We start from the raw sequence: 26061 nt of genomic DNA on the forward strand, positions 1-26061 counted from the left end.
TGATAGCCCTTGACCTGCCTTGTTGACGAATGTTGGATGATTCACCAGAGACAGAGAAGGAGGAACAGAATTAGATAGATTCACCCATCGCAAATTAAAAGTAAAGATTTCCTTTTTAAAAAAAAAATCCCACCTGGTTCAAGCTCTGAAGAAAAAGTTTGACATGCAGACTACTAATTCCATTGTCCCCCCAGAGGGCTTGGCAGGAAAAACACTCCCCAGTTGTGTTGCAGCAGCATTACCTGGAAGGATTGTTAGCTAATTAGTATGGCATGTGCGCTGTTGAACTGATGGAATGTTTTGGAGGCCTTGTTACTCATCCAAGCAACCAAGCACAGAAGGGATGAAAGAATTCAGACTCTATGCCCTCCATTGCTTCCAATAGTTTCTTTGTTTTGCTGTTTCGTTGCTATACATAACACTTCACTGTCTGGGGGAAACACACACATAATTTTTTTTCCTGATTATGCTCTGTACCATGAGGTAATGCACAATGTATGGATTGCCAAGGTATGAGGTATAATCAGTCTCTTAAGCTTAAGCCAAGAAATAGCATTCTCTATGAAACTGAATATCAATATACGTATCAAGGCTTTGAGATTAGACCACTGAAGAAGCCCGGAAACCTACCTTGGGAGTGTGCTACCTGCAAGCCCAGTAAAAGGGCCCCATCAGGGGCAAACAGCGGCCTCTTGATTACTTGGACTACCAGGGCGAAACAGGTGCAAAACGCCGGCACCCTGTCTACAACTTCATTAACATCCACCTACAACTTCACTAGCATCTCTTTGGTATTGTGAACAACTTCGAACTTATCTTTTGTTGGTATCTTCATGAACTTACCTGAAAAGATAAAGAAAACAAAAGACTGAGCTAAGCACTTGAAAAATCCATTGAAATCAGAAATTATAAGTTCATCTTAGGTTGGGTAGTTCGTAAGTCTTTATGGCTTTTCATAAGTTTTTGTATTTTTCTCAGAAGTTTGATAAAGAATGCATAATTATTTTGGTAATTATTGTGTGTATATTAGCCGCCAACATGTTGCATGAGTCGTACTACTAAGATATGGTAGATAGCAGTTCTCAGATTTTTCAACCTTGGGTAAACACTCTTTCAGCCCAGTGAGCCCCTTGAGCATCTTCCATAGGATCAGACCTGGCATCAAGGGGCATCCTTGGGTAGCTACTTGGAAGATACCTGGTGCTGTTCCAAAACCTGACCTCCAATTTTTTGAAGAGTTTCTTCCCCTGCAAATGGGAACGCAGGTTAAATTTGATTCATTTTGCATTTAAAAGTAAGCTGAACCAATTTGTGCTTTCCAAAACAATACAGGAAGCAAAACAAAGCCGTCTCCCGAAATTTGCATTCCTCCAAATTTTGAAATGCATTTCTCCAGTCGAGTAATGTGTAGAACAAGAATGCATATACTGTGCCAAAGCGTGCAAAAAACCCCAGCATATATTTTAGTGAAAATAACATGTAAATGCATTCTGCAAGGTGGTCACGGGTAGCATGCCTGTTTTTCTTTCCATTAAACATTTAACCAGTGCTTTGCTGCCTTTGTTTTCTGATCTAAAGAAGCTACATGAAAGTGTTACCACCTGACATCTTCCCCTGAGTTTTAATTAAAGAATGGGAAGGCAGGAGGCAAGGCCCTGATGTTGATGTGCTTGCTGATTTTGTTTTTCGGGTAAATCCTTCTTTTCACCTTTTTTTTTGGGGGGGGACATTTCTCTGCCGATTCCTACAAAATTAAAAAGACTTCACTTTAAAAATAACCAATGACATATGTCAAGCACAAAGCAGGCAGCTTCCCCATCTTCCCGTACTTACAGGAAAAAATGCAGCTAAGAACAGGATGGGATTTCCAAGAAACATTTGCCTAGTCATTCATAACCCACAAACTGAGTTCACTAGGTGAAAAAGACTCCTGCAGCTTTAAGGGTTCGGTGGAAGATGGAATTTCGGTAGGTGCAGCTTGCATGATTAGTTCACCTATTGAAATTCCCTCTTCTACACAGGGATGCAGAAGCTTGTCCTCAACTGCATCTCTACACCTTCACCCAAGGGTAAGGTAAAAGGTAGGTAAAGAACCCCTGGACAGTTAAGTCCAGTCAAAATTGACTGTGGGGTTGGGGTGCTCCTCTCGCTTTCAGGCCGAGGGAGCAGGCGTTTGTCCACAGACAGCTTTCTGGGTCATGTGGCCAGCATGACTAAATGGCTTCTGGTGCAACGGGACACCGTGACAGAAACCAGAGCGTACGGAAACGCCGTTTACCTTCCTGCCACAGTGGTACCTATTTATCTACTTGCACTGGTGTGCTTTCGAACTGCTAGGTTCGCAGGAGCTGGGACAGAGCAACGGGAGCTGTCTCCGTTGTGGGGATTCGAACCGCCAACCAAGAGGCTCAGTGGTTTAGACCACAGCACCACAGTGCCTGACAGATGTTATTGGACATGCATTATTGGTCATGCTGGCTGGGGCTGATAAGAGACCCATGGCCCATCTAGTCCAGCACCCTGTTCTCATAGTGGCCACTCATATACCTGTGGGAAACCTTCAAGCAGGACCTGACGACAAGAGCACTCTGCCCTCCTGTTGTATTTGAATGCATTGCTCGCATCTGACCATGGAGGCAGAAGCACAGACATCATGGCTTGTAGCCATTGATAGTCTTCTCCTCCATGAAGTTGTCCAGTCCACTTTTAAAGCCATCCAAGTTGGTGACCATCACTGCTTCCTATTCCTGCAGCAAGTTCTTAGTTTAACTATGCACTGCATGAAGAAGCACGTTCTTTTATCAATCCTGATTCTCCCAGCTTTCAGGATGTTCATAAGCTGTAGTGGTATGAGAGAAAAACTTTTCTCTTGCCACTTCCTCCATGCCACGCATAATTTCATAAACTTCTTAATTGACTTTTCTCTCAACTAATAAATCAACCAATCTCAAATTCAGTAGCTTTTCCTTGTAGGGGAGCTGCTCCATCCTCTTGATCACTCTGCTTACCCTTCTCTGAACCTTTCTGAACTCTTCAATACCCATTTTGAGATGAGGCAGCCAGAATGGTGCACAGTATTCCATATGCGGTCACGCCATAGATTTGCACGGCGACATTCTGATTTGGGCAGTTTTCAGTTCCTTTCCTAAGGATTCCTTGCATAGATTTTGCCTTCATCGCAGCTGCTGTGTGCTGGGTCAGCATCTTCAGGGATCTATCCACTGCGACTCCAAAGTCTTGTTCCCAACCCATCGCTGCCAGTTCAGACCCCATGAGCATACAAGTCTATATCTATATATCAACTATATCTATCTAATTTGCCCACCCATGCATTTGTCATTTAACTTTCCTAGTGGGAAACGTTGCCCAAAAACATCTGAAGGACCCTTCCCAAAAGCAACCCTCTTCTAAAACAGAGCATGACTGCTGTTGTGTGGTTTTTAAAAAAGGTAATCTAAAGACTAAGATTGATATATACAGTGGTACCTTGGGTTAAGTACTTAATTCGTTCCGGAGGTCCTTTCTTAACCTGAACCTGAAGCACCACTTTAGCTAATGGGGCCTCCTGCTGCTGCTGCACGCCAGAGCATGATTTCTGTTCTCATCCTGAAGCAAAGTTCTTAACCCGAGGTAATATTTCTGGGTTAGCGGAGTCTGTAACCTGAAGCGTTTGTAACCTGAAGCGTATGTAACCCGAGGTACCACTGTACCATACTTTTCCATCTATAAGATGCCCCCATGTATAAGATGCTCCCTATTTTGAGTGACTCAAATTTAAGAAAATGGGGAGAGATGGCACAGAGCTGTGGAGCTTTTTTGTGGAGGATTGCGCAGAGTGACCAAGCTTTTTTGTGTTGTGGGGGGGGATTACTCAGGGTTGTTGAGCTATTTTTAGGGGGGATTGCCGAAAGTCGCTCCCCCACACGCATCGCAAAACCCACCTCCTGCCTGTCTCATCGCTGGCAGAAGCTGCCAATCACCTGCTCAACTGTCGGAGCGTCAGCCAATCAACACCACCCATTGACGCAGCAACCAATAACACGCACAATAGCCTCTGACAGCCTCAGCAGCAACCAATCAAACGTCCACCCTATGCACTACCCATGTATAAGATGGCCCCCACTTTTAGCATGATTTTTAAAGAAAAAAACATAGTCTTATACATGGAAAAGTATGTATAGGTCTCGCTGCAAAAGGCTTTCCATAAGCATCCACCCCATTCACTCCCATTTGCTACTCTTGGTATTCGCTTGATGCATGAGAATGGCACCAGTTCATTTTGGCTGCTCATTTGTTCCAAAACGAGTGTGCACCCCATCAAACAAAGTTCAGGATGCCAGGGCAGGTGGGGCGTGTGCATGACTGACGCATGCCCTTGGCATTCTAAGCCGACAGCGTTCTCATCATCTCTTTGCATGGGCAAGGTGCTTTATGAGACTCGTTATTACCGAGGCAAATATTACTTTTGGATATTGACTCACTTGATGAGTTGATCAGCGCTTTATTGTAGCCTCCGGTTAGTGCAATCTTTATGACATCCAGGAGAACTTAACCATTAACAGGCTAATAGGAAGAAGCGCCACAGCAGCTGATGGAGTTTCTGAAGGTCAGAGATAATTCTCTAAATTGCTCGACTTCCCTCCCATCCCCTCCAAACACACCTGTGAACTGGGCTGCAGCGAGACTGTTTGGTTTTAATAATGAACTTTGAGAGATAACTATGGGAGAGGATGGCATTTTAATCGCCATGATGCAATGCAATCCGTCAACTTCTCCTGCCATACAAAAGGGAAATACACTATTAGGGTGAGTTACTGCAGCAGTTAATACACACTGCAGGCTCTGTGTTCTTTTGAACGGTTGCTATAACTCACAGGGAGACTATCAAGAAGATCAGGCCCATCTTCTTTGAGGGCCGTTTTTGGGGTCATTTAATGCGAAGTCCAGGGCAGTAGCCAGAAATCTTCTGGTGAGGAGGTAAGAAATCATTGCAGAACAGCCAGAACAAACTAGCCATGATGGCAAGCTTTACTTCCACTGGTGGAGACCGTATGCCTCTGAATTCCAGTTGCTGAGGCTCACAAGCTGGGAGAGTGCTGTAACACTGAGGTCCTGTTTGCAAACTTCCTAAGGACATGTGGTTGGCAACTGAGAATGGGATGCTTAGCTAGGTGGGACTTTGCTCTGATCTTGAAAATGCAAATAAGAAAGATATTGGAGTTATTGCATGGCAGGAGAAGGTCGCAGAGATTTCATGAGCCTCTAATAACAAAGATGCATAGAGGAGCACTTCCAAGCTGCATACCTGCTCTTTTAAAGGCAGCAAAATCCCATTCAGAACCGGAAGGTGGTCTATCTTAAGGAAACAGGAACCACCAACCCACAAATAATAATAATAATAATTTATTATTTGTACCCCGCCCATCTGGCTGGGTTTCCCCAGCCACTCTGGGCGGCTTCCATAGAAACCAAAAAACACTAAAATATCATACATTAAAAACTTCCCTGAACAGGGCTGCCTTAAGATGTCTTCTGAATGTCAGGTAGTTGTTTATCATTTTGACATCTGATGGGAGGGCGTTCCACAGGGCGGGTGCCACTACCGAAAAGGCCCTCTGCCTGGTTCCCTGTAACTTTGCTTCTCGCAATGAGGGAACCGCCAGAAGGCCCTCGGCGCTGGACCTCAGCGTCCGGGCAGAACGATGGGGGTGGAGACGCTCCTTCAGGTATACTGGGCCGAGGCCGTTTAGGGCTTTAAAGGTCAACACCAGCACTTTGAATTGTGCTCGGAAACGTACTGGGAGCCAATGTAGGTGTTTCAAGACCGGTGTTATGTGGTCTCGGCGGCCGCCCCCAGTCACCAGTCTAGCTGCCGCATTCTGGATTAGCTGTAGTTTCCGAGTCACCTTCAAAGGTAGCCCCACATAGAGCGCATTGCAGTAGTCCAAGCGGGAGATAACTCGAGCATGCACCACTCTGGCGAGACAGTCCGCGGGCAGGTAGGGTCTCAGCCTGCGTACCAGGTGGAGTTGGTAGACAGCTGCCCTGGATACAGAATTGACCTGTGCCTCCATGGACAGCTGTGAGTCCAAAATGACTCCCAGGCTATGCACCTGGTCCTTCAGGGGCACAGTTACCCTATTCAGGACCAGGGAGTCCTCCACACCAGCCTGCCCCCTGTCCCCAAAAACAGTACTTCTGTCTTGTCAGGATTCAGCTTCAATCCATTAGCCGCCATCCATCCTCCAACTGCCTCCAGGCACTCACACAGGACCTTCACCGCCTTCACTGGTTCTGATTTGAAAGAGAGGTAGAGCTGGGTATCATCTGCATATTGATGGACACCCAGTCCAAACCCCCTGATGATCTCTCCCAGCGGCTTCATATAGATGTTAAAAAGCATGGGGGAGAGGACGGAACCCTGAGGCACCCCAAAAGTGAGGGCCCAAGGGTCTGAACACTCATCCCCCACCACCACTTTCTGAACACGGCCCAGGAGGAAGGAGCGAAACCACTGTATGACAGTGCCCCCAGCTCCCAACCCCTCTAGCCAGTCCAGAAGGATGTTTTGGTCGATTGTATCAAAGGCCGCTGAGAGATCCAGCAGAACTAGGAAACAACTCTCACCTTTGTCCCTAGCTCGCCAGAGATCATCAACCAGTGCGACCAAGGCAGTTTCAGTCCCATGATGAGGCCTGAACCCCGATTGGAAGGGCCTCTGTCTTCCCATGGTTCAGTCACAAACTTATAAGTTTTTAATGTTATTGACCGACCTGTGTGTTCACTAACAGGGCAGTTCTATATATATATATATATATATATATGTCTTCTCAGGAGGGAAATCCAGTGAGTTCAGTATGGCTTATTCTTTAGTAGGTGGTTATTGTGGAGTTTGGAACTGACAGGGTCAGTACTCCGGTATGTCCTGTGTCTGAGAAGGAAAGGAGGGGGAGCAGAAGGAGGGGCTTGTCGCAGAGAAGTGACGCACAAAGTCTCGCTGTTTCCTCACTCCCTTTCGCTTCTCGCTGAGCAGCAGAAGCTGCGTGTGTGCTCTTGGAGCACGGGAGAATGTCGGAAGTATCGGACGGTTTTATTGCCTTGTAAATAAACGCTTCTAGAGATAAGAACTGAACTGTCTCTGGACTTGATTTATCCCTCACCTCACACGGACGGGACCGCTGCTACTCTGCTCCCTGCCAGATCAACTTCCAGCAGAGCGACGCAGGGAAGTGTGACTGGACGCAGGGGTTTGATTTATCCAAAGGTTATGGACGTGTCGCGTTTCCTGACAAGTGTGAGAAGGGAGAAGACTACCAGCGTCGGTTTGCTGTAATCTCCTGCCAGGAAAGGGCAGAAGGGAGGTGCCGGAGAGCGGAGCCAAGAGCCAGAAGGAACGGCTGCTTCGGAGGTCCGGCTTGCTGGCAAACTTGTGAGTACGCTGAAGCCCCGGGGGGGGGGGAAGATGGCTGCCGCACAGCAGGGCCATGAGAGCTTCAATATCCCCCTCGAAAGACTGAATGGGGCCAATTGGGAGGACTGGAGCAAGCGCATGTTTTATTGGCTGGAAGGGAAGCAGCTGTGGGAATGCACCCAGGCCGATCCAGCCCCGGCCCCGCCCAATGCAACTCCCGCAGAGGAGGAGAGGGCCTCAGCGGCGGCAAAGAAAGACAAGAAAGCAATGTCCCATGTGGTGATGGCGATTGAAGCATCACAGCTCCCTCATATCGATGGCTTACGTACCTGCCATCAGATTTGGTCCGCTCTGACTAGAGTACACCAGAGGACTACTGCTGGGGCAAAGATCCATGTGATACGCTCTCTGTTTGAGAAGAGGCTGTCCCCAGGGGAATCGATAAGGGATCACATTGCTCAGGTGCTGACTATTTTCAGTAAGCTGCGTCAGCTCAATGTGCCCTTCCCAGATGAACTTAAGGCTTACACGCTTTTAAGCTCTTTGGACAGGAGTTATGAGAACTTGGTTCTCACGATGGAAACGATGCCGCCACAGGATCTTACGATCGAATATATTAGCGGACGCTTGATTGACGAAGAATCAAAGAGGCAGAGGGCTGGGAAAGAGCCCGCAGGCTGCACCCCAAGAAGGAGTGGGGGGGCAGCAGCCAGGAGTGGCGAGGACTGTGTAAGAGCCTTTGTTTCCAAAAGCTGCTATCGGTGTGGAAGCAATACACATCTGGTCCGCAATTGTCCGCTAGAGGCGCAGGGTGGCAGCAAGGAGGCTGGCCGGCGTGGAATGTCAACAAAGCAGGTTCCCAGGGCAGGTTCCCAGCAACGACGTGGGAAAGCTGCAGGCGGGGAGAAAAACAAAGACAAGGCGTCTTATCATCACCTCACAGCTGCACTGGCGTCTCTGAGAAAAGACAAGAGCCTTAGCCCGGGAAAGGCTGTCGCCATGGCAACCGATGGGAGTGCTAGCAGCGCCATGGCATCTGTGGAAAACAACCAGAGACACTCTTTATCTTTCGTCATCGATTCAGGCGCCTCGCATTGTTTAGTGACATCAGCTGGACATTTGAGGAACTGCAAGACAGTTAAAACTGGACGCTATGTTACTTTGGCTGATGGGTCTCAAAGACCACTGACTGAAACTGGTCTTCTTTATTGCTCTTTCATAGATCATTGGGTAGAAGCTTTTGTGGTACCAGAGCTTGCCCACTGTCTTTTAAGTGTGCCAGCCCTTATGACTGCTGGGTTTGATGTTTTGTTTTCTAACAATGTGTGTTCCTTTTTCAGGAATGGGAAGAAGATCCACAGTGTCCAGAGAAAAGGCACACTCTTCCTGATTGAGATGCCCATTGAAGATGGGGCTGGTGGGAAAATGGGGCTGGTGGAAAATGGGGCTAGTGGAGAGTCCATTGACGATGCCCAAGGGCAGTGTGCCAATGTCCCACCACACCATGATTGTTTACACTTATGGCATCGCAGGTTTGGACACGCAGGGTGGTCATATGTGAAGAAGGCCACAGACAACACCATTGGGTGCAGGTTCAAAGCATGTGACAAATACCTAGATTGTCAAGCCTGTAAGCAATCCAAGGTCGTAACATGCTCATATCCCAGGTCTGAGAGGAAAACCAGTAAACCCTTTGAACTTATCCATGCAGATTTGTCGGGACCCATGCCGACACCTTCGTTAGCTGGATCTAAGTGGGTTCTGGTTCTGGTTGATGATTTTACAAAACATGCTTGGCTATTTGCACTGCAACAGAAGTCAGAGGCAGCTGCACTGATCAGGGATTGGATCACAGCGGTAGAGCTACGGTTCTCTACCAAAGTAGTTTCCTTTCAGTCCGATAGGGGGGGGGAGTTTACAGGTTCTGCGCTGCAATCGTTCTTCAGGCAGAAGGGTATCAGTCATCGACTGACGGCCCCCCACTCTCCGCAACAAAATGGGGTTGCAGAGAGGAAGTTTCGCACGCTACAGGAGTCAGCGAATGCTATGCTGGCAGACTCAGGTCTGCCACAGCGCTTTTGGGCCGAAAGTTTTCGAACGGCTTGCTTCCTGCAGAATAGAGTGTTCAATTCCAGTGTAGGGGACACACCGTACTTTCTGCTGCACCGGAAAAAGCCGAAAGTACATTTTCTGCGCACTTTTGGGTCTACAGCTTGGGTTCTGATTCCAAAGGCCATGCGCAGGAAAGGGGAACCAAGATCCAGGAAAATGATCTTTGTGGGCTATGAGCCGGGTTCAAAGGCGTGGCGCTTCGCATACCCTACTGGCAACCAGTCCAGGCTGCTTATTAGCGGCAGTGCTGAGTTTTGCGAGCAGAGTGGGTGGAAGCGGCTTCACGGAAACCCGGATGTTCTGGGAGACTCAGATGAGGAAGAGGAGGGTGAGGCTGAACCTGTTGCTGATGAGCACAGTCCACAGCCACAGAGTCCAGAGCAGGGATCTCCAAGGGAGATGCTCCGTGTCTCTCCAAAAGGGAGTCCCAGGACCCCTCCACAGGTCTCTGTCAAGTCTGAGCCAAGGAGTGAACCATCCTCGCCAGCAGGACCAGCTGTTCGCCCTAAACGGCGCAGCAGGTCAGAGGGGGATGATTCTGACGTGGAGGATAGGAGGGTTGATCCAGGTGAATCAGGCGCAGTTCCAGAATTCACGCTGAGGAGGTCAGCAAGATCAACCAAAGGGAAGCCACCTGAAAGGTATGAAGCCACGAGTGTCTGGGTTGGTGTGGCTAGATGTGAACCTGAATCCTTTGAGGATGTTCAGAAGTTGCCTCGGGAAGAAGCCAGCAAATGGCATGAGGCGATGCAGAAGGAGATGAACTCAATGGAGTCTCTTGGAGTGTTCTCACTCACACAGCTGCCGGCTAACCAGCAAGCTGTAAGCTGCAGATGGGTTTACCGTCTTAAACCCACAGAAGCAGGAGAGCCACAGTACAAAGCGAGGTTAGTGGCGCGTGGATTTACACAGAGACGCGGAGTTCACTTCACAGAGGTCTATTCGCCGACTTCTAGGGCGGAGACTTTGAGAATGCTGTTGGCAGTAGCAGCACAGAGAGGTTGGAAGGTGAACCATTTTGATGTAGATGTCGCCTACCTGAACTCAGATCTCCAGGAGGAGTTGTACATGCGTCCTCCTCCAGGGTTCGAAGTCAGTGAGCCAGGCGTTGTGTGGCGGTTGCACAAATCCATCTATGGGTTACGCCAATCTGCCAGGAATTGGAATATGTGCCTACATGAAGCCTTAGAAAAGCTAGGTTTTAAGAGATCTCTTGCAGACAGTTGTCTTTACATTAGAGATTCAGGCTTGCAACAGCAAGTGGCACAGGTGTTTGTTGATGACATCTTGTTGATGGCAAGGACAAGTGAACAGGTGGAGAAGTTTGCTAAGGAGCTTGGTAAGCGGTTCAAGCTGAAGCAACTTGGAGATGTCAAGTCCTATCTAGGCGTAGAAATCGCAAGAGCAAGTGATGGAAGCTTTTTGCTTCGCCAGAAAGGTAAGATTGAGCAGTTGCTTGAAAAGTTCAGGATGTCTGATTGTGCAGGTGCCAGATCACCCATGGAGGCTGGGTATGTGAAGGAGTGTCAGCAAGTAGAACGCGTGGTGTTCGAAAACACTGAACTCTTTCAGTCAGCTCTGGGTAGTCTGTTGTATCTGTCACAGTGGAGCAGACCAGACATAGCGTTTGCTGTCAATCTGCTCAGTAGAGAGGCTTCAAGTCCTAGTGTGCAGGCCTGGAATGGTGTTAAGCGGGTGCTACGTTACCTGCAAGATACCAAAGACTTTTGCCTCAAGATGTCAGCTGAGGGTGATGTTAAGCTGACCGCCTGGGTGGATTCGGATTGGGCTAACCTTGAGGACCGCAAATCAGTGTCAGGCCTAGTGGTGAAGTTTGGGGACTCAGTGGTTGGGTGGAGGTCCCGGAAGCAAAGTCTCATAGCGCTTTCATCTACTGAAGCTGAGTTCAGTGCGCTATCAGAGGTTTGCAGAGAACTGGAGTTCTATGTGTGTTTGGTCGAGGAAATCTGTGAAGAGGATTGTCTGCCCGTTGTGGTGCATGAAGACAACCAACCATGCCTTAAATTAGCTGAGACAGGGCAATTCAAGGCGAGGACCAAACATTTGGACATACGTTTCCAGAATGTATGTCAGAGCGTTCATGAGGGGCTAGTCGCTCTGAAATACTGTCCCTCAACAAAGAACCTCGCTGATGGTTTTACAAAACCATTGACCTTCCAGAAGCACGAGGAGTTCTGTGAGGGTCTGTGTATGGGGAAAGCATTGATGGCTACTGTCTCCAGACGCAGGACAAGAGGGGGTGTGGAGTTTGGAACTGACAGGGTCAGTACTCCGGTATGTCCTGTGTCTGAGAAGGAAAGGAGGGGGAGCAGAAGGAGGGGCTTGTCGCAGAGAAGTGACGCACAAAGTCTCGCTGTTTCCTCACTCCCTTTCACTTCTCGCTGAGCAGCAGAAGCTGCGTGTGTGCTCTTGGAGCACGGGAGAATGTCGGAAGTATCGGACGGTTTTATTGCCTTGTAAATAAACGCTTCTAGAGATAAGAACTGAACTGTCTCTGGACTTGATTTATCCCTCACCTCACACGGACGGGACCGCTGCTACTCTGCTCCCTGCCAGATCAACTTCCAGCAGAGCGACGCAGGGAAGTGTGACTGGACGCAGGGGTTTGATTTATCCAAAGTTATAGCATTGTAACCTAAAGTTTGTATCATGGACTGTTTGGGTGGGACTGAGAAGCCAAACACCAGTTTCTGGCACCAGTTCCTACAGCACGGCTGGGGGTTTCATTACAGCATTAAGGCCAGAGCCCAAACTGGTCTTGTGAGATGCTGCAGAAGCAAAAGCCATCTGAGTTTCTTAACGATTATTGACTCAGGGGTACTTCTGTGGAAGACACGAACATAGGAAGCTGCCGTGTACCAAGTCAGGTCAATGGTCCATCTAGTTCAGCATGGTCTACACTGATTGGCAGTGGCTCTCCAGGGTTTTGGCCAGGAATCTCTCCCAACCCTACCTGGAGATTCCGGGAATTGAACCTGGAATCTTCTGCATGCAAGGCAGATGATATACCACTGAGCTACAGCCCTTCCCAAACAAAGCATTCCCCTCCCACATCACTATTCCCACCTATACCATCCCCACCCCATACTGTAAGGCAGGAGGACAGCCAGGCTCCCAGCATCTGAAGGCACCTTGTAGAATTTGGTCAGCACCTGGATGGGCGACTCCTGGGGAACCACATGTCCGTCACCTTGGGTTCCATGTTGGAAGAAGGGCAGGATAAAAATGCAATTAAATGAACAAACAATCTGCTTTTTTTTCTTTCCATTTATTACAGCTTAAAGTTTGTATTTTACAGGGCTTTTTATATTAAAAAAGTTAAAAAAATAAATATATGTACATTTATGTCCAAACATTGGGACGCTACATATTGAGTTTGCATAGACAGAGATGCATTATGGACACATAACTTTTCACCTGTCACTTAAATTGCATAGACCTGCCACCGCACAGGAAAAGGCTTGACATTGTCCTTTGTGCGCACCATTCCCACTTCCCAAGACAGCAGCAGATCCTTTGAGGCCAAACAAAATCTTCTCAAGTGCAAATACAAAACGGATCTCTTCTTATTTTAGATGCCGTCACATTGTGATCTAAAGATTCACATGTGACGTATGCATCAGACTGGCTTCCCAAACCCCTCTTCGCCATAAGATCTGAAGCATATTTTAAGAACAGTATTTTGCTCATGCTTGGGTTACAACACAGACATCCCAGCATCAACAGACAAACTTTAAACCATAACAATAATGTGTTAAGCCTACAGCATCCAGACCGCAAACCCCAATATGCATTTATCTGGAGCACTGATGCGTTTGCCTTAATTCAATGTGGGCTTTGTTTGTTTGTTCTCCATGCTTTGTATAACAAGAAGCTACAGTGCATGAGCATAGTAAATAAAGTGCCTGGTGCTATAGGCGTAGAGGGGATTCTACTAGCCAGGGGCTGAATTGCCTTGTTCCCATAGGATCAAGGAAACACAATGATGATATTTGACTTTAAGCCATTTGGCAGGGGACCTGCATCATTCCAAAAGACACTGTCTACTGAATGTCTTTATCCTCGCCACCAATTGCCTGAATATAAATATAGTGATCTGTTCATTGATAAATCTGTGCCCAATCCTGGTCCATTAGACAGACTAAGAGAAGAACTATGTATTTATTTAATTGTTTTGTGGAGCAGGAGGTTATGTGATAGTTTTAAGACTGAATCATTTTCTTTTTATATGTACAGGGTTCCATTTTTTGAAAAGTCCCCCATGCAGAAAGCTACCACATCAGGGAGAAACTTAGCTCAGATGTGCTACTTCTCCATATGCAGGATTTAATTATTTTTGACAGGAAGAAGCACTAAGCCGCAGTCCAGAGTCTAAAATTCCAGAAGAATCTACTCTATAGTTTCCCTGAATATGTAGGCAAAACATGTCTCATTCAGAAAGCTGGCAGAAAAGGCTTTTCCTCCTCTTGCCTAAACCCGATTCTTCCTGGCATTGCATTTTCTGCACTTCCAAAAACTTGGGATGAATTCAAACTGGAGGTTTCTTAAAAGCCCAGGATATGACAGCTCTAACTCAAAGGTGGAAAACCAGTGGTCCTTCAGATGTTGCTGGACTCTAACTCGCATTGACACCAGCCAATGTGCCACATGGTCAGGGATGATAGGAACTGTAATCCTCCAACATCTGGAGGACCACAGGCTCCCCCTATAAGGAGGCCAGTTGTTTCACTGAATACAAAAGAAGTTGCCTCTCATAAAATCTGTGCTTCTTCAGATTTCCAAACAGTTTTGAGAGCACGGTAACAGTTGCCTCACCATGTATCCCCCAACCTACCAGTGATACTATCCTCATGTGATCTGAACTGCCAAATCAAGTGACCATGCAGTGTTTATAGGCGCCCCCTCTAAGGACGCTATGCTAAAAGTAATCTTGTCAGAAGCATTCTAGCCCACCCTCAATATATCCATAGGATATTGTGGGGCATAAACACCACAACCAAGCCAACTAAGACATGCCAAGATGGTTGTGTGTCTGCCTTATAATTCAACCCACTGCCACCACTGCCGTTTACAGTGCCACTGCAAAGGTTGCGAGATGAGCAGTGACAGAGTAAAGATGGCCTGAACAGTAAATTGGTCATATAGCCAAGCAATGCTATGACCACTTTAGCACATGAAATTGACCTCTGTTGTGGAACCCCTCAACCCAAGTTCTACAGTGCACCAACCTGGCTGAGTAACTGGCCCTCACTATGGGCCCATCTGTATGACACATTTAAACCAGTTTAAACCATCACAGCTCCAAAGAAGAACCCTCAGGGACTTTGGCTAAAGAGAGCCTTTGGTTTGGGGTGTATGCACCTTGATTCTCAGTTTCCATGGAGTTCTCCATTCACTGTTCCCACCTCATTGTGTACAAAATTCACTGAAACTCCAATGAGTAGGCTAGATATCTGAGGAGTGTCTGAGCAACTTTCTTCCTCTTTGAGGGCCTTCTGCCAATGCATGAAGACCTCTCTTTTACAGATGACATTGGATCTGCCAAGTCATTAGTCAGCTCCCTGAAATATTGGCTTTATCTGCTCTTACTTCTCTCAGTGATCTGTTGTTGTTACTTGCATTTTGCTAGTGTTTTATTGTTACTGTATTTTACTGTTATTTGTTGTATTTTTAAGGAAAGGCAAGTTAAAATATTTTTAACACCTAAAATCAGGTGGCTCTCTGGATGTCGCTGGGACTCCAAACCCCATCATCCCTAACCATTAACTCCCAGCAGTTGCTGTGAGTTGGAGTCCAATAGCATTTGGAGGGCCACATCCCTGAAATGAACAAGCATCCCTGAACTATAAACAAGAAAGCTCCTGCAAACATTTGGTATGTTAATGCTACTTGAGCACAATTTGAGCCACCTCTTCAAGCAGCCCAGAGAAGGTCATGTGAAATTGACAGGCAGGTTGAAACTAACGATCAGTTTCATGCCTATAGTGAAGAGGCTTTTCAAATGTCAAGTTTTGTCATTTTAACCATTTCAGCATTTGCAGTGTGGAACTTGATAACGCAGGGCATGTTGCTTAAACTTGTAGAGTTGTGTGCAAGGTCTTTAAAGAACAGCAGTGGAACTGGGAGGCTCACACATTTGACACACAAGTGGTCCAAGAATTCTCTTCTCTGTGCAAGTGAAATGGACAGGCAACTAACAACTCCGTAACGAAGTGTATGTGTTGCAAATGCCTGGCCTCTCCACTTCAAGGATCTTAAGCAGCAATACTTAGAAGTTATCTGTCTGAGACCTTGGAGAGCCTTCACTCACCAATGGCAGAGGGCTGGATGAAATAATGGCCTGATTCAACATGAGCAGCTTCATGTGTAGTTCTGTGAAATGGCTAATGAACTCTACCAAAGGCTCAGTTCCCTCACACATCTATGATTCCTGGGGCTTCTTATTGGGGTGGTGATGGCTAAATTAGTTTAAATGTGCAATGAAGATGTGCTTTTGGACTCCTGCCTCCACCCCAGCTTTGCTGATCCTTTTCTGGTCCCTGTCCCCCGCCCCCCGCTTTTCTGAGCCATCAACTTCATCAAGGCTTAAGTTACTCGCTGAGAACAAGATTTCAGATTAACTGAGTAGAGCTAAGTAAACAGGCTGTAAAACAGGCTGATCCATCAGGGCAAATGGGACACTGCCCCACCAATCTCAGTATTGATTCCTCCAAGCCCATCTGCTGCCTTTCTTACAACCAGTCCAGAAGGTGACCCTGGCCCTGCCTGCCTGCCCGTTCCTCAGCCTCCCTTTTGCCCTTGTAAAACTCAGCAAGGAGGAAGTTTGAGACAACAGTAGAATTAGTTGACTCCCCTCCACCTACTGATGTCTTCCTTGGTGCCTGCCATACCAGCCCCAATGGTCACTAGGCAACACTAAATTGACTTACTGGGGGGGGGGGGGAGTTGTTGTTACCAATAACAGACTTTTAGCAAATTCATTACCAGAAATAGGGATGTCTATTCAATGCACGCCTTTTCATGTCACGCAGGAGAGTAGAGGCAGATGTGAGCCAGGCAACGACAACCGGAATAAAAGGAGCAGTCGGTAAAACCAGCCAAACTATGTTTAAAGTCAAACGTTGGGAAAAGGAGAAGCAGACTAGACAAGGTCCTGAGGTAGGGGTGTTTGGAAGGATCCGCATGTGGCGACGGAGTCCATAACTCCATTTGCCTTCCTCCAAAGTGCTGGCTCTTTACACTGAGATCTGCTATGAGTTCCTGTTGGTATCCAGGAAGATCTCCTCTCTTGTCCCAACAAGCTGGACAGACCTTCCCAAGGTGCAGTAAAAAGGAGAGGCTATTGTCTCTTTAGGATCACCTCTGATGTACCAAGGGGGCTGTGCTACTTGCCTCCACTGTTCCTTGCCCCTTTCTCCAACAGCTGTTTCCATGGATTTCTTTCCATCTCTTCCAATGGTCCTCCAATCTTTCAACTTCCCACAGAATAGGAGATTCTTTGCAATGGCAGGACTCCGTGTGGTGAAGGTGAACAGCACCCCCACCCTTCTTACTTTGTCTTCCACATGATCTCCCCTCATTTAAGTGCTGCTAGTTTGGAATTCCTCAGCGAGTCCTGCTGCTTCCTGGTGAACGAGGCATTTGAAAGAGCAAGGCGCCCTACAAAGCAGAAGAGATGAAAATGTCAGCACCTCATCCAATGGCCTCTTGGCATTCTCTTTGGGGAGCTGGCCTTGAACTTGCCGAGCCCAGTCCAGAGAGCCCCTGTTGTAGCTTTAAGGCAGGGATAAGGAACCAACGGCCCTCCTGATGTTGTTGCACTGCCAACTCCAATTAGCCTCAACCAGCACTCCCAGTGGTTAAGGATGATGCGAGTGGTAGACTCCACATCACAGCTTTAAGGCTTGCAAAGAATTGCAAAAATTGCAAATGTGTGGCTTCTGCTAAGCCCTGAAGCCCTATGATGGGAACACTAATTCCTGGGGAAATTCTGCCTTCTAAGGCATTCTAAAGGCAGAGGAGCAACCTTAATTAGGTCTGTTTCTGCCCAGTTTTGCTTTCACGCCTATGGAAACATAGCCAGAAATTGTAGAAAATGGAGCAAGATATTCCACTATAGATTATAGGGGTCTCAGTGTTAAATTGGGGAAAGGTCCTCCTTAGTGATGACTGAGCTTCCCTGGACTCTAATCAGGCTGACTCAGATTAATCCTAGATGCTTCTCCAAATATAGTTTGCCAACTTAGTCTGAGTCAGTGCAAACCTATTCAGATTTGATCACACCCAGCAGAATCTGATCCCTACCCATCCCAGCGCAGCTCTTTGGAAAACTACATTTTCCATGTCTATTTGTGCTATGTAGGGTTAATTTACTCTTCATCTTCCTCCCTGCTTAATTCTACAAGGACAACCCTGAGTCTAAGGAGGAGGCAGTTGGCAGCTGGTGCCAGCTTCTGCGCTGGATGGAAGAAATATGACAGACAGCTGGCGCTAGCAGAGATCAAAGAGGGTGATAGGACAACGTGCCTGATTTGCCCTTGGAGGTACAGAATCAGATTTGCATACAGAAAGTCTCAGGTTGAATCCCAAGCAACTCCAACTAGGGCTGGGAGAGACCTCTGCCTGAAACCCCAGACAGCCACTGCCAGTCAGTGTAGACAATGCTGAAGTGGATGGACCATTGGTCTGCCTCAGTAAAAGGCAGCTTTTTATGTTCTCACTTGCCCTAATGGACGAGCCTCTGCCATGTTTACCTCCATGCTTCCCAATGAATGAACCCTGGTAACAGTGATATTGATATGTAGCAAAGAGTGACCAGAAAATTAATCCAAAATACATGTAACTATCACAGAGAGGAATGTAACAGACTACTTCGCCCTTTTGTGAGAAAGCACGCCAGAATGGTGTCTGGAATATTTATTGGCTGATATAAATAAGCTAATAGTGGCCACATTTCTCCTTTCTGCACAAAGGTCTCGCAAGACGATACTTTCATTTCAATTGTAATTTGTGTGTTGTGTTTTTAGAAAACAGTATTTTAAATTTGTGTGTGTGTGTCACCCTTTGGATTATATTGTATTTTAAACAAGCATTGTGTTTTAACGCTCACGCTTGTATTCTTTGTGTGCTCTGCTTTAGTGTGTCTGTGGCCATATGTATAATAGTTTGATCTGATCTCCCAAACTACAATTCCCTTCGGGCTTCAAAGGTGAGGGGAAGCCACAACAGTTGAACATTTGTTTCAATGCATTTTGAAGTCATGCATTTATAGATGCGCCCAAGCATCTCTGGAAGCAGAGAGAGCACAATATATATATATATATATATATATAGAGAGAGAGAGAGAGAGAGAGAGAGAGAGACCATTTATATAGGACCTTTACCTGAGAACTTTCAGAAGTTTGTCTTGCGGGGCTTCGCACTACGGCTCTGGAGAAGTTTTACCAGCAGTCCCGTGTTTGTGGTAAGCCGTGGATTTCTGAAATCCCTGCAGAGTTGAAACAAGTTGGTGCATATCTTATGAGATAGTGCTCAAAGGAGTTCAGAAAATTGTTTTATTTTTAAAAGGCGGTGCCCTACAAACCATGCTAATCCTATTCAGAGTGGACCAGTGGTGAGCCATGGTGAGTAGAAACCAGGACCTGAGAGACCATGGTTCAAATCCCCGCTAAACAATGGGGCAAGACTAACTTAGGTCTATTAGTTCCAATAGGTCTACTCTGAATAGAACTTAGCTGGATAACACCCAATATCAGCATTTCTTAATTTCAGTGATGGCCTAGCCACCCTTGAGGCAACCACCTGTAGGTGAAAAGATTCACAGAGACAGCAGATCTGGCCTCCAAGGAATGCATGATCCACTACCAATGCCATAGTGCCAGCGACAGTTGCGACACCCTCTTTGGAGGCTGGATCTGCCACCTCCTTGGCAGTGTACCCGCCCCCCATGTCGTCTCTACTTCCCACCCTTGTTCACGATGTAGAGCTTTATTCCTCCCTCGTTCCTGATATACATCTTCGCTCACCTTGTCTTCCCTGACAGGCTGGGGTGGGGCGGCAGGAGAGCACCAGTTTAGGGTTAAAAACAGATTTTCTGTTTTGCTATGTTTTGTTTTTTTTATTTTGGCAACTAACCTGTTCTCAGAAATTTTTACAGCCAGATTTATCACTCCTAGGTTTTCTAAGAAGACGATAGAACGACACGGTGACCCTGCTTTCCCTTTCCATGACCTGAACACATCCTTACATTATGCAACTCTCCATTTACGGCTTATAGACTGAGAAGGTGTGTCTCTGTTGCACAGCGAGGGGTTCAGAGTCTAAAAAGATAGTTCTGCGCCTGTTGCTCCTTTTTACAAAAAGAAAGATGGCAGGGTCATTCTAAAGGATGATAGAGTAGTTGAGCCATTGGCCCAATTCAGCAGCCTCTACTTATGCTCTTGAGGAGGGACAGAGGAAAAGAGGGAGCTGGATCTGTTGCCAAAGAGACTAATTTGCAAACCCTAACCACCCCTCTTCCAAGCCCCACAACACAAAGACAAAAAGTTGCAGCCCAACTCTCCTCTGTAAAGTAACACACATTCTCACTTCTTCCTCTCTCCAGAGTTTGTTTGTGAACAGACACACAGGCCTCTTTTCAGACAATTCATAACCTTTTGTATGTTCAATACTGAGCTTAGCCCTTGGCGGTGAACCTGTAGCTCTCCAGTAAAACTAAGCCATGCTTTAACTATGGTTAACTAAATCATGGTTTGTAACACTCATAGGAGCCAATTCCTAGGGGCCAAGGGGTCTTCAGGGCCCTCAATAAAATATTTGAGGGGGCTGGGACCCCTAAAGTTGATGGGCATTTCTCATTCAAATAGTGTACATGCACTGTGTCATGTGATCAATTATGTGGGGAGGAGCTTACCTGTCCTCTCCCCCCCCCCCAATATTTTATTCAAGTTGGTATCCCTGGTAAGCCCTGTGATATAACTATGGATTATTAACTAAGGATAGAAATGGAGTGGAAGTTGATTCACTTCACTTTTAAAGGTGAAGGTCACTAATTCAACACCTTCTGAAACAGTATGTGAACCAAAACAATGGTAACCTTTTGAAATTTGCACTTTTCTGAATTTTGCAGTGAAGCTTTCCAGAAAAGTACTGCGTACAAAGTATGCATAAAAATGCATAGATTGGTGAAAATAGCATACAAAAGGGCATTATATGAGGGGAAATTGCCTTGCCAAAATATGTATTGGCAAAATTGCACAGATAAAATGTGTTTATTAGGATAAATGTGCTGGTGAATTTTCATGAGTTTTTTTAAAAAAAAATAATCACTGCAGAAGTATGGGGAAACTTAAGCAAAATTGGCAGATCTGTGGTTAACAGATATGCATTCACTAAGGTCTGTAGTTGCTTTATAAACATTGGCCTAGGTTAACCATAGTTTAGCATTACATTCAAGCCCAAACATCACTGGGTTGAGATCCCCATCATCCCTGATCATTAGCCATGGGTGTTAGAGATAAGAACATACCGAGGCCCCCGAGTTGAGAAAGGCTGGTCTAAGGATAGGGACACATCTGAACACTTACCAAGGCTTGCCATGGCAGAAGGTCGCACAGACACTGTCCTTTGAATGCGAGCACTCGCACCTGCTGAGTGATCTCTTCCGACGCCTTTGTGTATTACCCAGACCGTAGGGCGTGGAGTGGCTGATTAGGAAAAAAACAAATTGTTAACTTCTATCCTTTATCAGAAAGGAAGGTTTATGGTGCGGGCCTGGCCGGGAGCCAAGCAACCTTGACAATAACAAGTCTCGTTTTCAGTTGCCATGTGAGAAAAGCCATGTCATCTCACCCTCCCATTCTCACTCTATCGGCCTTTATTTCCACAGGCAAGCAGCGGGCTGCGAGTGGGTTGATGCCCTTGTTGTCCTTGCCTAACAATATCAAGATTTGGGGATTGCCCGTATTAGGGAGGAAGGTGCAATGGGACCTCACCAAACAATGGCTGTCAGTGCTATGAGCATGGCTACTCAGAAGTAAGCTCCACTGAGGTCAATGGCACTTACTCCCAGGTAAGGGGGATGTAGGCTTGCAGCCAAAGTCAGGTGCCTTTGGTTCCTATTGAAATAAATGTACAAAGTTCATTGTGGATAACTTGAATTCCATTATTTTTAATGGGATCAAAGTGTAATCCAACCCCAGACCTCTACATATTTATATTTATATCCTACTTTTCCTCTCTGGAGTGCAAGAGCGCATACATGGTTCTCTTGCCCCCCTTCCACACATGCACACATTTGATCTTCATAACAACCCTGTGATGGTGCCTTGCCTGTGGTCACCAAGCAAGCTCCATTCAGAGTCTCCTCTCTTTTCTCCCTTTACCCATCCCCATTCCTCACAACAGCCCTTTGAGGGAGGCTGGGCTTCCTAGGCAGGGGTGGATTTGAACTCGGATCTCTGGCGCTCTAGACACTGTGCCATGTCGGCAGAGAGGCCTCACTGTTCCAGCTGCACAGCAAGGCTTGTTCACATGCTCCGTGCAGGCAGAACGTGCATTGGAGGTGTGTTTTTAACAATATAAATATCTCTTGCAAATTATAACAAAAGGCAGAAGATGCTTAAAGACAGGGTTGCTCTGTCATTCTCCGCCATCTAAATACAACCTCCTGTTAGGCTTGTCATGTTTCCTCCGTGAACACATTTGAGAATGGCATGCTCTTTTTCAGAGTGAGTCGTTACTCAAGACCGCACGTTAGCAGGCATAATTAGAACCACACCTGAGCCAGTCGTCTCTTTGGCTCAGATCTTAAGCTGCTTGCAAGAGAGATTGCTTGAACGCTGCCCAGATCTCTGTTGTATCATGCAAGGGGCAAGTCTCCTTCCCAACCAAACGCAGGATCGAAAGGCCAGCCCACCTCAGCTCTTTAGAAACACCAGCTGGGGAGCAGCTGCCGCGTAAACTATCTGTGGCTGTTGCAAGAGAGAAGGACGGTGGCTCAGAGGTAAAACACATGCTTTTGGGTGCATGCAGAAGGTTCCAGGTTCAATTCCCGGCATCGCCAGGTAGGGTTGGAAATGTCCCCTTCCTGAAACCTTGGAGAGCCAGTCACTTGTCCTGCTCTAGCCAGGGGCACCTAGGACATTAGGGCAGCAGTCCAGGCCCCCCCCCCATGCTGAAGTCTACGAGACAGGACCCCAAGATGCAGCAGGATTGACCTACCACACTTGGAAGCATGAGACGGATGACCAACTTAAGATGGGAGGAGTGGAGAGAAGCCATAAGACCATTAAGTCCAGTGTCTAAAAGGGAAGCCCATCTGCTTTGCATGCAGAAGGTGTTGGGATCAATCTCCTGGAGAGGCTGGGAAAGATTTCTTGCATGATACTGCAGAGAGCTGCTGCCAGTCAATACTGAGCTAGATCGAATAGGAGTCCAAGTCAGTGTTAAGGCAGCTTCCTATGTCCCGATGGATCTAACTGTGCCGCTAGCTCAGACCTAGCAATATTCCCTCTGTGCTGCAGTCCCCCGTCCCCCCCGCAATACTCACCCTGGCGTGTTGATCCAGATAATATCAAGGTGACAGAAGTAAACACACTCTTTGTCCATCCAGTTGAGGCAGGAGCAGCGCTTGGTCCTCAGGTGCCTGCCGCTGCCCGCTGCCAGGTGAGGCTCTGCCGGAGGGAGGCCCAGGCCTGCCAGAGGAGAAAATGACAGGCAGAGGGATCAGTCCCTGAGCTCTCCATACGGGAAGCACCAGGAATGCAGCATGGTATGTAAACAGAGCAGTTAGCCTGCCACCTAGTTGAGAAGAGCATTTCTATTTTAGCCATTTTATAGCCGCCAAGGCCTTACAGATTAGGGCTGTGGGGGTTGTAAAAGTGTTCTGCTGTTGCTGACAATGGTTTGCATACTGCAATTCTAAAGAGCTCAGTGAGAAGAAAACCCAAGCCAGGTGAAAACCTCGGAGGAGACCCACATTGAGAGCAGACTGGAAGCAAGAACATTGGCAAACAATCAACAGCACCAGCAGTAGCTATTGCCCAGCATATGCCTACAGCATATGACTTAAGGTGAGCATAGAATCACAGGCTTGGGAGGGGCCCAATGGCCATCTAGTCTAACCCCCTGCAATGCAGGAATAACATTTAGAGAATACGTAAGTATTATTTTTACTGCATTCATCATCATCATCATCACCACCATCATTGTCCTGGCTCCTTTGCCAACCATAGAACATGTGTGCAAATTATTGGCGTGCCAAGGATCGATTTTTGCATTCTCCCAAATGCAGAGCACTCCCTCCATTTCGTTATTTTTGGCAAGCAAGGGGGGAGGAGAATGCACACAGAGAGAGAAAATGAGAGCAAAAACTCTTTCCAAGAAAAGGGGGGAGGGATATGTTACGATTTCGCCACCTCTCTTGGCAAAGTCCTAAGGGAGCTGTTTCGGTCTCGCTCGCTGCTGGCAGCTGCTGGCATGTCACAGCGGCAGCGGCAAGGCATCCCTGCAAGGCGAGACAGGTTGACTTCGCTGCCTCTTGCTCTCCAAGCCAATTTGCTCGGGAAGTTGCAAAAACAACAGAGACGGAGCAGGAGCCGCTGTCAAAGATAGAGAGGGCGGACTGCTAAAAGGCAAAAAGTGAAATCTGGGGGCGGGGTTGCAGCCAATGCTAGTCCTACTCAGAGTAGACCCATTGAAGTTAATAGGCATGAGTAACTGGTTCATTAATGGGTCTACTCTGAGCAGAACTTACTGGGCCACAATCCATGGGGAAGTTGCCTTAGACAGCGTCAGACTACATATCCATCCAGGTCAGTATCATCTACTCTGATTGGCAGCAGGTCCCCAGGGTTTCAGACATGGGGTCTCACCTGGAGATGCTGCGGACTGAGCCTGGGACCTTCTGCATGCAAAGCAGATGTTCTGCCACTGGGCTACAGGCAGATGCCCCGTGGAGCTACAATCTATGATCCTGCCTTATAGCGGTTCAGAACATCGGTCCATCCAGCTCAATAGTGCCTCCACTGACCGGCAGCAGCACCTCTCCAGAGTTTAAGGCAGGGAGGGAGCTTTCCCCAGCCCCCTCTCTGGAGATGCCGGGTATAGAACCTGGGATCTTCTGCCCCCCTCCCGCCCGCCCCGCAAATCAGATGCTCTCCCCGCTGAAGCTAGCTTCGTTTGCAAAGTGCGCAGGAGATGCCGATTTTTAAAACCAATGCAAAAAATTAAAATAACATCAGAACAGCAAAAAAGAGGGAGAAGGAGAAAAAAAAAATCCTGTTGATTCTCTCACCTTCTTCCAGCAGGACGCAAAGGGTGATTGCAAGGGAAAAGAAACAGGAGGGATTGTTTACCATTGTGGCGAACTTAATCCTTTAATGGGCAGAAAGCTGAGCTCTCCCTGGTCAGAGCTGCAAAGAGGCTCTTCTGAAGCTTCCCGGGCTCCGCTGCAGGTGCTTTATAGCTCCGGTGCCTGGCGCGTCACACAACAAGCACGCGGGCACGCCTCCTGGCTTCTCACCCCCCCCCGCCCACCTTCCCTTGCCAAGGGACGGGGGCTCCCTCCGCAGTTGGCAAAGCATTGCAGGGCAGCGAGCCAAGCAGTCGAGGCAAACGCAGCCACCGCGGTCCCTGCTGCGGAAAGAAGTCTCCGGCTGCCCTGCCGGGGCAGGTAATGCGCCCTCAATAAGGACATCTGAGACGCAGTGGTGGCAGAGCGTTTGTTTGGCTCGCAAGAAGTCCTGGGTTCTAATTCTGCCTGAAACCCTGGAAAGCCGCTGCCGGTCAGTGTTGACAAGACTGAGTCGGAGAGAAAGCAGCTTCACGTGCTCCTCCTGCCTTGTGGCAGGTTAGACCCAGCTAGTACAATTTTGCTGACACTGTCCGGCAGTGGTTCCCCAAGGTTTCGGGCTGGTTTCCCCACTTCCCTGCCCTCGGATTGAGCCTGGGATTGAACCTGGTGGGTGTTCTAGCACTGAGCCTTTTCTCCCAATGAACGATGATGCCCTTTGAGGGACCGCTGCTCTATCTTTGAGCAGGAAGAGATGATCACTGTCCTGCTACATGAAGCCTCTTTGCACCCCTGTGAGATCACTCGATCTGAGAATGAGAAGATGGGACATTCTAAAGGGGTGGGTGGATATCTGAACCCAAGCGGTGGCCGAGATGGTGCCATGGATGCAAATTGCCTAAAGTCACAATACAGTGCGTGCCCACACAAACACACACAATTTCTAGTGCCAACTCACTTGCTGGAGACCACCAGCATATTGATTGATTGGTTGATTGACTGATTGCATTTATCCCTTTCTTCCCCAAGGAACTCAAGGTGGTGTCAAGGGTGCTAACTTAAATAAAATATTGGGGGAGAGGTCAGCCCCACTCCACATAATCGATCACAAGATGAGGCACGCACACATAACATTTGAATGGCAATGAACATCAACTTTGGGGCAGCCACCTCAAATATTTTATTGAGGGGGTAGGCAAAGGGACCTTGGCCCCTAGGAGTTGGT

General features: G+C 47.4%; 1 protein-coding gene across 1 annotated transcript; it reads right to left on the reverse strand.

The window, feature by feature from the left end:
* Positions 1 to 14255: 14255 nt before the first annotated feature.
* Positions 14256 to 24959, reverse strand: EDN2 (endothelin 2). Its single transcript, XM_053398478.1, has 5 exons — positions 24840 to 24959; positions 23094 to 23238; positions 21130 to 21249; positions 18928 to 19031; positions 14256 to 17203 (listed from the first exon to the last, which is right to left on the reverse strand). The coding sequence occupies exons 1-4, from the start codon at positions 24901 to 24903 to the stop codon at positions 18938 to 18940; spliced, it is 423 nt and encodes a 140-aa protein (XP_053254453.1). The 5' UTR covers positions 24904 to 24959; the 3' UTR covers positions 14256 to 17203; positions 18928 to 18937.
* Positions 24960 to 26061: the final 1102 nt, after the last annotated feature.

This window comes from Podarcis raffonei, chromosome 8, assembly GCF_027172205.1.
Source record: "Podarcis raffonei isolate rPodRaf1 chromosome 8, rPodRaf1.pri, whole genome shotgun sequence".
NCBI lineage: Eukaryota > Metazoa > Chordata > Lepidosauria > Squamata > Lacertidae > Podarcis > Podarcis raffonei.

What these genes read in the sequence shown, in the direction of transcription:
- EDN2 (XM_053398478.1), bottom strand. Translation starts at nt 24,903, where the DNA reads ATGGTAAACAATCCCTCCTGTTTCTTTTCCCTTGCAATCACCCTTTGC. An exon ending in TTGCGTCCTGCTGGAAGAAG is followed by an intron (nt 23,239 to 24,839) that starts GTGAGAGAATCA and finishes CTCCTCTGGCAG; the next exon opens with GCCTGGGCCTCCCTCCGGCA. An exon ending in TTCTGCCATGGCAAGCCTTG is followed by an intron (nt 19,032 to 21,129) that starts GTAAGTGTTCAG and finishes TCAACTCTGCAG; the next exon opens with GGATTTCAGAAATCCACGGC.